This window comes from Rhipicephalus sanguineus, chromosome 11 (assembly GCF_013339695.2).
Source record: "Rhipicephalus sanguineus isolate Rsan-2018 chromosome 11, BIME_Rsan_1.4, whole genome shotgun sequence".
Taxonomy (NCBI): domain Eukaryota; kingdom Metazoa; phylum Arthropoda; class Arachnida; order Ixodida; family Ixodidae; genus Rhipicephalus; species Rhipicephalus sanguineus.
Window position 1 is genome coordinate 2,670,209 of NC_051186.1, and position 12,671 is coordinate 2,682,879.

Sequence of the window (12,671 nt, forward strand, 5' to 3'; positions counted from 1 at the left end):
AGAATAGCACCCCGGCGCTCAGCTCATCAGCTCACTGCCCGTCATATTCACGGCAATGTGGCTGCCAATCTTCGGACGCGTGTCACCTTTCGGCAGCAGTACGCTCTATTTCAATGTCCCGGAATATTTGTGTAACGAAAAAAACTACAAATAATGCGCGAGGACTACAAGTTCGAGCCTTTATTATTGGTCCATTGACAGAGACTACACACTGCTTAAAAGGATTTCAGAACGAATTCGTCTGGTCACATTGTACGACAATGGGCTGGCACTGGCCTTCGCGCTCCTCATGTGGTTTGCCGCCCTGTCTGGCGGCGTTCATGCGACGACGCCGGGAGACGCAAAGCCGAAAAACGCCAGCAAAAACGCTGCATCTAGGCCGGCCTTAAAGGGTACCGAGACAAAAATTTTGGCCTGGCGTTTTTTTTTTCTGCAATGTGTGGCTGGGTGCCTGTTAGTCATAACACGGCACATCGTTTCCTGCAGCGCGCGACAGATAATTGATTACAGACGTGGGAGTCGCCCACTGCGCACTAGGGCGCGTCCCGCAGGACCTCATTAAAGTTATTTCAGTGAAATCCTCATTACCGACCAATGTCAATTTCGGTTTCAAAAACGACAAGCCTCCGGGTGCAACTATCACCACCTAGCGGGTGCAGCGCTCGATCACATCAGCACACAGAACTGTGACGTCCTTCCGCACGGTTCGCGAGCAGCCGCCTAGAAGTAGGCTGATGGAGCGAACGCGGCAAAAGAAAAACATGGCGGCTATGACGTCATCAGAACTTGTTGTAGCGTGGTCACTTGAGGGAAGTAGGGGGTTCCCAAGGGTCCCCTTTGAGGGCGTCAGTAACGCGAGGATGTCGATCGCTCACGCAAACTTCAAAATTCATTTAAAATAACTTCCAAGCTATATTCGCTGTTGGTATTTTGTTGATGATATACGCGTGTTCACCGGAATCGATCCCGCAGGCTATCTCGGCCGCGAAATATTGTGTCAGTACCCCTTTAAAGGCGCAAGGGCGGCGCTTGCCGCTGTTCGTCCGCTACTTTCCGCCGCTGCGCTTTGCGAGCGCTGCACGACGCTGCCATTTTTCCGCGGTGCGATTCACGTAGCCGCCAATCTTCCTGCGTCTCGTCGAGTAAATCAGCAGTAAAATTTGCTAAGGCACGTTGCCGGGCTAGTTGGTTGGGATTCATAATTCGTATGCCGTAGCGCAGCACGACAGGGACAGAGAAGAGGGACGCACACAAGCAGCGCTTCCTCTTCTCTGTCCCTGTCGTGGTGCGCTACGCCATACTAATTATAAATCAGTCAGGCAGAAAAAGCAGTGGTTTTTGTTGCTGTGGTTTCTGGCCAGTTTTGATGCGATGTGATTCCCGGCCACAGCGGGCGAATTTCGATTGAAGGCGAAATGCAAACAAAACACCGCGTGCTCGTATTTAGAGGCACGTTAAAGAAACCCTCGAGGTTTAAAATAGTTCAAAGTATCCCAATACAGCGTGACACCTAATCATATCCTCGTCCTTGCTTGCAATATCTCCGGAATTATTAGTTTTAACTCGCGTGGATTTTAAACCGTTGAATCAACGTCCGCAGAAGATCCATATTTAGGGATACGCGATAACATGCACTTTTATGTGAAATTATTGAGCTTCACCAACAATGTGCGTGCGCGCACTGAAATAGGGTGTGCGTAGAACGACACGTTAGAGTAAACGAGGAGAAAATTTATTAGTTTTTATTTGAAACTTATTAATATTTAGTTTTAAGAGCTTGCTCCTTTTGCTGGGGGGGTTCTCTCTCGTCCCTCCTGCCATGTACACTAGTTCTCATTGCTCCCGCTAGAGGCACAGATGTGATTCAAGGGTGCGTGCTCCGCTCTCGGCACACACGTCCTTTAATTGTGCGTAGAACGACACGTTAGAGTAAACAAGGAGGAGAAAATTTATTATGTTTTAGGAGCTTGCTCTTTCTGCTGGGGGGTTGTCACTCGTCCCTGCTGCCGTATACTCCAGTTCTCATTGCTCCCGCTAGAGGCGCAGCTGTGCTCTCCGTTGATTCAAGGGCGCGTGCTCCGCCGAGAGCGGAGCACGCGCCGAGGGTTGCGCCTTAGATAGCTTATGCTCTTGGCGCGCTTCCTTTCTCTTTCGCCGGACATCACTCAGTGCACTTCGCTACCGCTACTCATCATGAACACCGAAGAAGCCAAGGCCGCAGCGCGGTGGGCTCGCAGTGCAGCAGCAGTGCGGGCTCGCCGCCAAGACCTTGTGGTGAGAGCTCGCGAGGCCAAAGAGAGACGCCAGCGCCGAGAGCAAGCACAGGCCACTACCAGCACGGAGGCGGCGGCAGCAGCGAGGGCTCGCGATGGCGAAGCTAAACGGGCTCGTCGACAAGCGGACCCGGAGGCGGCACGGCCCGCGAGGCCGCAGCGAAGCGGGCGCAAAGACAAGCGGACCCCGAACTGAGAGCCCGCGAAGCAGAAGCAATGCGGAAGCGTCGACAAGTGGACCTCGAATCTGCACGGGCGCGGGATGCAGCGGCGAAGCGCCTGAAGCGGTCGCTACCTGAGGTTGGTGGCGCCGATGCTCGCTTTAAGCGCGATTTCCTAGATCGCAGTTTCGGGCACAGCTGCAAGGCATGCGACCACTTGTGGTTTGACAACAACCTCACCACAATCTCGACCATTCCGAAGCTCTTGAACAAAATGTATGTACTGCATCAATATGTATATTTGTGTATATAGTGAATCGATTCGTGTCACTTCTTATATGATGATGATTGAGCAGATGTGCAGAGGATTCACGGTTTACCGTATTTAACCTCTGGAGCAAGCTCCTTCATCATCATTCACTTTGTGGATGTGTTGTGATTTTTTTGCAACAGAGTATATGAACCAGGCCATATGTAGCCTTGCAACATTAGAAGAATGCAAAGCTGATGTAGCACCTCTGTGCTCTGTAAAACGCAAAATAAAATACAGATCTGTGCAAGAAAAGTCAGAGTGAATAGGCACTGACATGGACACTGAAAAAATTTTTTTGTCAGAAGTGAACAGCATGTGACCTTCTAGTTCTTACTATTTTCTTGGCATTGAGTTTTGCTCGATGTTTGTTTGTATCCTCAAGCCTGTGGCACATACCCTTTCGGGGGTATTGGCCCAGAAAACGTATTGTAACCTTTCGATGATAACTACAATGGTGCTTATTATTATATTAATAAAAATCAATAAATAACAAGTGTTCACAGATTGAAGAGAGAGAAAAAAAAAAGGAAACAGCAGCTATTAAATAATGAAATTTTGAGTAGACCAAACAGCTGTGTTTACCTGACCCGAATAACTTGAAATATATGGGTTACGTTTTCACGCATTCTTAAATATACTTCACAAGTATTTATTAGTGTAGAGATTTAAAGTGTTATACGTTTAGTGGTTTGAATAAAACTGCAAACCGCATCAGATACGTCCCTGTGGCAATGTCCCAAAACGGAGGCACCAAAGTTTACCAGAGTTTCCGTAGTTAAACTTAGACCTACATTAGAAAACGGAGTGACTAGAAGTCTTTTTATAAGTAATCAATATGTGCGACATGATCAAAAATAATGTTCAATAGTTTCTATTTCTTCGCAGTATGCTCGGTGTTTTGCTTTTCCTTCCTTGTCGTCGTTTTGTCCTGATGATGCAGGCAACCTCCATCGTGGGTATGCGTCTTCCACGAGCTTGAGCGGCTGCGTCACGAGCAGACCGACAGAGCAAAAGCAGCTGTCCGACCACAGTCCGACGCTTGCAGGCCTAGTTTGGACGCTCTCGCTGACCGCCAGTGGCAGCCTTCGCACGTACTCCGACGTGCGAGATACGAGGTGTAGGCCATGAACGCCGCGATAGCCGTCGCAGGGGCGAGCACTTCGCACAGCAGCAACATCTCGACCTCATCGGCTTCGGAGCGGAACGAGTCGCGCGGTTCCAGGCTCATCACGGGCGAGGCCAGGCTGCCGAGCCCAGAGACGCTCGAGTTGCACGAGTTCCATGAGGCGCACCAGGTGGAGGCGGATGCGAGGCCCATGACTGACGTGGCAGCAAGCGGCGACGGCGTAGACACCGCGCTCGACTCTTCAGCGACGTATGCCTTTCCGCTGCCGCAGCCAGCTGTCGCGGCAGCAGCATGTGAGTGTTTGGAAATCGATGATAGCAGCCGGCGTGCGCGTACGTATGCGGTGACTCCGAAAAGTAGCCGCGTCCGGTGGGAAACTGGCTGACAGGCTCAGCGTGAACGCAAGCATGCTGGGTCGATGGGGCTTACCTATAGCATCTGGGTTCGATCGCTGAGCTCGCTTGGGTGCCTATACTTTAATGAACATCGCAAAACGAGGATAAGGAAGGCTGGTCGTGCAGCGTACAGCGGTTCAGTTCTCCGCTTCGTCTGAATTCTAACCGGTCTCATGACGGCCAGCTCAAACAAGACAAGAGGCACAAGAAAGTGCGGGACCCAGGCGCTGTGTCAGCGCCTGTGTCGTATAAATTCTTGTCTCTTGTCTGTTTGCGCTCGCCATCATGAGTATGTTACAACTAGCCCTATTTGCTTCATTGTTACAGCGCGACAAGAACGAGGAAAAAACTAAGGCACGCTGTAACATAATTAACCAGTACCAACGAGCCCAGTTCACTGTACTCCCAATTTGCTTCTTTACTCTAGCCGGACGGCACGACTGAGCGAGGGTCCGTCGAATTATGTTGAATACGATCACGTAGCTGTGCAGGTAGATTGTACCGTTTCTTTTAAGGCATTACCGTTCCGCGTAAGCGTACCATGACCCGTGTACTCTTTTAGCTGCACGTGCCGCTTGATGCATACCGTAACGCGATAAGTGGCTAATACAGGCATTACAATCTAATATGGCAACGTGCCCACCGCGACGATATAGTCTTGCCGTAATTGCCGTTTGGTAAAACATCACTGCTAAAACAGCCGAATAGCCTACTCAACCCGCTTGTAAACAAGTACGCAGGGCCTGCTTCGGATAATCTTGTGGCTTTATTCAAACAAAGCCACTGAAGTGCACTACATCGCCTTTGTGTGAATGCCCGACCACCAGCGGTTAACTAGAACTTCTAGAAAATACAGAAACTCTTCTGGCCTCATACATCCTCGCTTCCCTGTACTGCATGTACTACAAATCAGTCTGCTTGAATGGGACAGGTGCATGCACAGGCGAGTTCTTCGCGACTCTCCACCTGGCGCCGCTTACGCGATTCTCATTTATCGTGGTTCCGACAGCAGCGTAGATCAGTGATCAGGACAACCATGGGTTATCCGGTAGCAAAATTATAATTGTGCTTCAAGGCAAAAGAGCAGAAATAGATGTGCCAATATTGTCCCGATGACTTCCCTGCCAAACAGCTGAAAAGGCCTTGCTCAGCGGCGGAAAAGAAAGTAGACAAAAAATTCGGCAGATTCCCCGCCTTGTGGGAATCGGTTTCATGCGAAGCGGTCGACAAGTAATTGTCTGTGCTACTTTTTTTTTTGCGTTGAGCCAAGCGTTGCGAGGTGGGTCGACGTGTTATTGTAAGTGTAGTAGTCGTGTGCACATCGTGGGCTTACCAGGCACGTCGACAACACTGACGTGTACAGGGTAACTTATGGCCTCACGTAACGTCAGACAATAAGAGCACATAGCACATACGTCAGTACTATCGAAACGAAGTGCGCTTTACGGTGCGGTGACGTAAATATTATACGTAACTTTCGTTATCGTATTGCTCCGGGGTCGAGCAACGCTTGAATATAGCTTGCTGAATCATAGGACTACAAACGGAATGTTTATTAGACTGCTATGAAAGCGGAGCCAACACTGGAACCACAGACGTTAACCTGACATGACGCCTCTATCATAGGAGTACATATGCAATGTTTATTGCTTTGTTATAAACTTAGATAGCCAGCACCGCAATCTCAATTGAAGTTGCACCGACATTACGCCTACACATGGTGTTTTTCCAAAGCAGCTTCTAGACTGTCGTGGCTCTGTGGTAGAATACCTGACTGTCACGCAGAATGCTTGAGTTCGATTCCTGCTGGGATCCTAATTTTTATTCTTTGAATTCGTCGGGTCAAGGCTGCCGATCTGGGTTTGTCTTAACGGTCTCGCACTTAAATTACCAATTTCTGGTCACGCCTTTCCTGGGTAGATATAGACTGTCAGTCACCTGTGGCGCATACCCGTACACAGCGGCCCGTGGTAAACCGGCAGGTGCCACACATGTCTGAAGGAAAGGGTTTGGCTACGTACGCGACAGGATTTTCACTTTATTCATGTCATGACCAGACGGTCATATTTGTGAAATCCTCTTATCCTCCCATGCCAATTTTGGTCTACATCACGTTAAGGAGGCGATTACGAGAGCACCCAGACGTAGTTCGATAGATAGATAGATAGATAGATAGATAGATAGATAGATAGATAGATAGATAGATAGATAGATAGATAGATAGATAGATAGATAGATAGATAGATAGATAGATAGAAACGGTATCTAGATATCTGGGGTCCACTGATTTCACAGGTTCTTGATAGTGTTCGCAGTTTGACCTTTATCACGTGGCTGTGCACTTTGGCTCATGTTCCATGTTTCTGCGCAGACACCTGTGTCCTATATATTGCACTTGTTTTTGCAATAAACATTGGTTGTTAGTTCAGCGCCGTGTATGTGTCCTCTTCTCGTCCCGTGTTTGGCGCTGTTTTTATTCTTCGTCTACCATGCAACACCAACCAGCATAATCAAGCACATTGTTAAAGATGGAAACGCTCAAAGTGCTTTGGATTCGCGAAGAAATGCTTCGCATTTAATACTTATCTGCGCATGGCCAGGCAAGAGGCGGTGGTATCAATCGGGCACGCGTGGGGGTCTACGTGAAAGATGACTGATATGCATGTTAATCGACGGCTGGCTCGCGCATGCGCTACAGCTACTATCGATATGCCATGCCCTAACCGTTATCTTCGTTTCTTAATTCCTGTGCTGGTATAAAACTGCGCATTCATCGAATCTTGGCGTGCATTTAAACTCTCGGCAATGCGAAGATAGATTAGATGAGCCTCTTATTAGCGACCTCTTATGTTCATTAATCTCTGGTGAACACAGGGGCCCCTAAGCCCTCCTCGGAGAATCTGAACTAGCGCCTGATAATTACATATGCGAAACGGGGTTGAAAAACTCCTTGAGGCTAAGCAGTTCTGCAAGTAACTAGATGCAGCTAATTGCGAGGTGCCTTTCTCGGAAACAATTGCTCGAAAAGGAATCTCGCTCGTATGCATTTTTGCGGAAAAACAATTCTAAAGTATTCGATTTGGCCTGGACATCACAAGCTATCCTATCAATATTATGTCTTAACAAAAGGTCGACAGCACGTTGCCTAACTACCGATGGTTTAAGTTTTACCATCTTAAAATTCCTTTTTATGGCTGTTAATCTAAATGTCGAATTTCTACACAGTAATTAACCAAAGGTCGGATAGGATCATGAGCGTTAATTCGTTTATAGATGCCTTGATACTAGCAGTGCAGTTTGAAATACAATGCGAGCGCTCTTCTTTAGGGACTAATCTAGTGATACTGCGCGGCACGCTTAAAACGTCTGTTCGCTTTAGGTTAGGCTTAAAGCAATAATTATGACGTTAGTTTAGGGTTTTGCAATGACTTCATCTACGACAGCTTCTCCGAGGACCACCAAATTATTTGGCGGTGAAATAGTGCAAGAAGTCTTACTTTTACGTGGTTGAAGTTCCAATAGTTTGACCCTCCACAAGAATTCCGCATGCTCGCTAGCTACCCTCTTTCAATCGGCGTGCAGCTGCTTCCGGCGGTGATCGTCACCCGGAATAGAGCAACGGACCTTGAGGCATTTCCGGTAGAACCCAACTTGACGTCAGGATTCAGCGGTAAGCGTGGCGCAAAGTGCAGAAACAAGTTCCAGAAAGCCGCACATACGCTGAACTTCAACACGGCAAACTCGATTCTTAGAAAACCACGACTTAGGCCTATAGCACGGAACAAAGAAACAGCAATTAAACAAGCGGCATTGTTGAGATGAACCAGGAGAACATGTAAAAGTGCTCAGAGTGCAATACATAAAGCATAGAATGACAGAAAGCTGGGCCATTTGTTAGGGATATATAATAAAAGACGGTAGGCGTGCAAACACTGGCACAAGAGAGAAGTCAGGACAACACAAACGCCGACTAGCAAATGAAAAGGCGCACAGCGGCGGAAAATAAAGTTGGCGCAAACATCTGCACATATGCCCAAGCAAGAGGCGACACCAATCCATCCGGCATGCGTGGGTGTTTTCATGAGGGATAACTGTTCAGACATTTGATTTATTTTTTATGCGATTTAATCGATGACCTGCTGACGCATTCGCTAATCTACCATACGAACCTAGAAGCGGCGATAATTTACTTTGGAAATCTTAACGTGATAGTCTTACGAAGCCTGCGTCGCAGCAAATCTGTCGCCGGCGTTGTTGGAGAGCGAAAAATCCCGATGGGCACAAGGAATACGGTTCGAGTCGGAATCGAACCCAGGCATTTTCCGTTGAATTCAAGTATTCTACCAGAGATCCACGCCAGGGCTTGGAATTGCTTTGGAAAAGGCCCTCGGCAGGCATCATGTCGGGGCAACGTCAAATTGCTTTCAGTGTTGACTATCCGCTTTTATAACAATGCAATCAACTCAGCACCCGCCACGGTGGTCTAGTGGTTATGGTGCTCGACTGCTGACCCGCAGGTCGCGGGATCGAATCCAAGCCGCGGCGGCCGCACTTTCGATGGACGTGAAAAGGCCTAAGGCTCGTGTACTTAGATTTAGGTGCACGTTAAATAACCCCAGGTTGCAGAAATTTCCGCAGCCCTCCGCTACAGCGTCCTTCATAATGATATCGTGGTTTTGGGACGTTAAACTCCAGATATTATTATTAAATCGGATAATTCGGACGTGTTTTCTGGTCCCCGGCAAGCAAACGTATTGTTTAATGGAATCAAACCTCGTTAATTAATTCGGTCGTATTTGGCCGCAAGCCGGGTAATTCGGACGATCCTCTGAGCGCGGCAGGCACGAAGCGCTTAACGACGCAGAGGGGCGAAAACGGCGTTCGCGAACAACCGAAACGACCGCGGTCATTCAGCAAACATGATCGCCATCGATTATTGTGCATTAGCGAGCCAGGTTTGTTAAACAGTAGAAGCGGTGCCCGCGCGTGCCTTCAGAGCTACGCGGACGCTATGATCATGTCTTTAGCGACCACGTTTCCTCCACAGTGGATGCGGCACTCATTAGCTTCGTTTTGACTTCGGGCAATGCGCGTGCAATGTTAGAAAACTCAGACATGGTGGAAGCTGTCCAAGATGAACAGCTTCAGACACGGTCCGCATGCTGGCATAAAACTCGCTTGCTACATTGTGATGGACGAACAATCAGTTGCGGGCCATTTTCCGGCGAAAAAATTATTGCCACGTGCGCGTGGTGGGGTTGGTGGTGGCGGCACGTAATAAGGGATGGGCACAGAGCACGTTTCGGCTACTCAGCAAGCTATAGTCAAGAGTTGCACGACCCCTGACTGATACGCTCTCGAACGCTACTTATGATATATGCACACCATTACACTGTACCGTGCACTTCATTATTATAAAACCGACCTCTGTGCTCTACGTTGCTTCCAAAGTGACGTCGCAGCAAAAGCTACTCTTGGGGCGCCAGCGAAGTTGACATGCCTGCTAAGCGCACGATGGGCGCAGATCTACGCACTTTGCGCAATGACGTCGATACACTTCGTAACGCTTGGCTCGAAGCAGCGGCGTAGGGGCGGGGGGTACCTCCTTGATTTGAAGTGGGTGCTAGGCAGGCAGATGTGGTAAAGTGTAATTTTGGGCTCTGTATGCCATAGCAAAAAAATTTTCGGTGGGGGGGCACGGGCCCGGTGTGCCCCCCCCCCCCTGGCTACGACACAAAAATCAAATCGCTATATACAAGTAACTTCGTATACGCCTTCGCAGATTTATAGGTGCATTGAACAAGATGGTGCTTACAAGTCTATTTGCATGTTAAATAAATATGTATTACTGCGCTATCGCATTACTAAAGCGCTTTGCTTTTCACATACGCAGGAACGTGTGGGGCTCAACGTGGTCATGATGCAACCCAACTGGCGCATGAACCCCAGACACAAGGTCATTCTGAACGCGACGGCCGTCACCTGCGTCGTCGCCCTTGTGCTTCACTTGGGAGCGACGATGTGGATTCGCCTCATTGACCGCGGCGTTTTCCGTGCAAGCTCGCAGCGGACGCCTCACGCGAAGCATGCGGATCTACCGTTTTTTTCCGGATGCGCCGAAGTGGCATGCCACAAGTACATGGCTGCCATCGAGCTCTCGATCAACCGATCTCAAGACCCGTGCCAAAATCTCTACCGCTTCGTCTGCGATGGATGGAAGCACCCACATCATCTACTTTCTGGCGTGGACGCTGCGGAAGCTGAGATGTATGGTCGCGCCCTCAGAGCCATCGAGTGGAGCTATGAAGACATTGGCGGCCATCATCCTTCAAAGCAGTCTGCGTCAGGCGTAGCGAAGAAGGTGGCTGGCCTTGCGAAGTCATGCATGGAGCTATCACAGAGCAGCTTGTCTGACCTGAAACGGTTCATGGTCGAGCGCCATCTCCCATGGCCAAATACATCTCGCTGGGATCTTTTAGAGATATTGCTGGACCTGTCAGGCAACTGGAACGTCCACCTATGGTTCCACGTGAGCTTCGAGCTGGCTCCCTTTCGCGGTGGCACAGGGGAGCCCCTACTCAGAATTGGTCAGAGCGCTGCCTTCCATGCCTGGATCGCGACCATACGTATGTTCGCCGGCCAGCGGGCGGGCACGGCAGCTTCCTTGGGGTACAGGAGGTACGTGCGAGCCATGTTGGACATATTCGGCGCTTCCGAAGCAGTCCGAGAAGAAGTCGCCGCCAAGATCGAGGCGATGGACCGGCTCACGCTGGAAGTGCTGGGTCCTGCCATGGCCGAACCAGACTCGAGAATCCTCCGGACCTCTATAGGCAACCTCACTGGCACGGCGACTCCCGGCATTGCTGCTGGTCGGCTGTTGCTTCTATTGAACGAGTACTTCATCTGGGCACGCCGCTTCACAGCACAGGACATCGTGCAAGTGGAAAATGTCGGCCTGCTCCGGTCCGTCGTCTACCTCCTGGGACTCAAATCGCACGTGCGAGAGGCACTCACGCTCAGCTTAGGCCTTCGCGTTGCTTACGAGCTGGGCTGGATGGCGAGCCGAGAGATTGCGGATGTGACGCTGGAGCTTTCCGCCCTGCCTCCGTCGGCACACTGGCATCGTTGCCTGATGCAGGTAGAAAGCACTGTAGGCACTGAATGGCTGACTTTGTTTCCGAAGCGTCGTGGAGCGGAGGATGTCACTCGCAATGTACAGGACATCCTCGTTGACGTCCTGGCTCGTCACAAGAACACCTCACTCCAGCTTCAGGCCCCGAGTGCTGCTTTTCTACGAAACAACGAGAGCTTCCTAGACAGCATGCTGCCAGAGCCAAGGCACGGAGCTCGCTTCTTCGTCGACTGGTTGAAGCTGATGAGCGGGCGTTGGCGACTCCTGGAACAAGACATGACCAACGTTCTTAAGCCAGGTTCCTTTCTTAGCCACCGATGGAGCTTCCACGGCGCCATCACTGTCGCCGAAGATTTCTTCGTGTTCCCACTGTTCCACCCAGACTTTCCAGCAGCCGTAAACTACGGCGGTGCCGGACGCCTCATTGCTGACGAGGTGCTCAGGGGACTCTACTCCTATAACCTGTTCCACAATAACCCCTTCGGCAGCCATGAAAGTCGCAAGCGTTACGTTCAGCAGACCAACAGCAGTTCCAGTTCGGTAGTTGACGGGTCGCCGTATCTTGTGGACTCGAAGGCCCTGCTAGCCAGTCTGGCTGCCTACAGGCTTAGCGCTGCCCGACACCCAAGCAGCGCATACTCGACTGCGTCGAGCCTTGCGCAAGACAGACTTTTTTTCGTGGCTTCATGCTACGCACTCTGCTCCAGCGGCAACTACGTGGACGTGTTATACGGAGACCCGAGCCATCGCTGCAACGAGCCCGTCAAAGCCTTGCCCGAGTTCGCCGCAGCGTTCCACTGTGTAAACACGCATGCGGTGCAATAGATTTCACATGTTCACTAATAGACCTTTGCTCCACGCTCGTTGTTTGCTCATTCTAATCACGTGTTGCTTGGTGAAACCGTAGATGGTTATTTTTAGTGTTTGAATGTCGCGCTCAAATGAAATAAATTCACGGAACGCGCTTAACTCTACGACGATCGCAGTTAGGCGTGTTTAACATCGTACAACTTAACTCCCACGTATACAAACCGGTGTTTACCTAATGTGTACTCTGGTCAGCCTTATGGGTAATGGGAAGAGAGGTGTGATGTGCGGGTGTGGAGGAAGGAAAGGAGGAGGGGGGATGGTGAAGTATTGCATAAGCTTTATAGCATAGATAGGTATGCCAAGCGCCTCCTACCATAGCATAGCCCTGCATAGTAAAGTATATCAATGGGGTGAGAAAGGGAAGCGGGGGTGAGCAGAAGGAAAAGAGGTGGTGTGAGGGC

General features: G+C 49.9%; 1 protein-coding gene across 1 annotated transcript; it reads left to right on the forward strand.

The window, feature by feature from the left end:
• The first annotated feature begins 4,124 nt into the window (after nt 1–4,124).
• Nucleotides 4,125–12,225, forward strand: LOC119373288 (uncharacterized). The gene is made up of 2 exons (XM_037643312.2): nt 4,125–4,166; nt 10,162–12,225. The coding sequence occupies exons 1-2, from the start codon at nt 4,125–4,127 to the stop codon at nt 12,223–12,225; spliced, it is 2,106 nt and encodes a 701-aa protein (XP_037499240.1).
• The last annotated feature ends 446 nt before the right edge of the window (nt 12,226–12,671 follow it).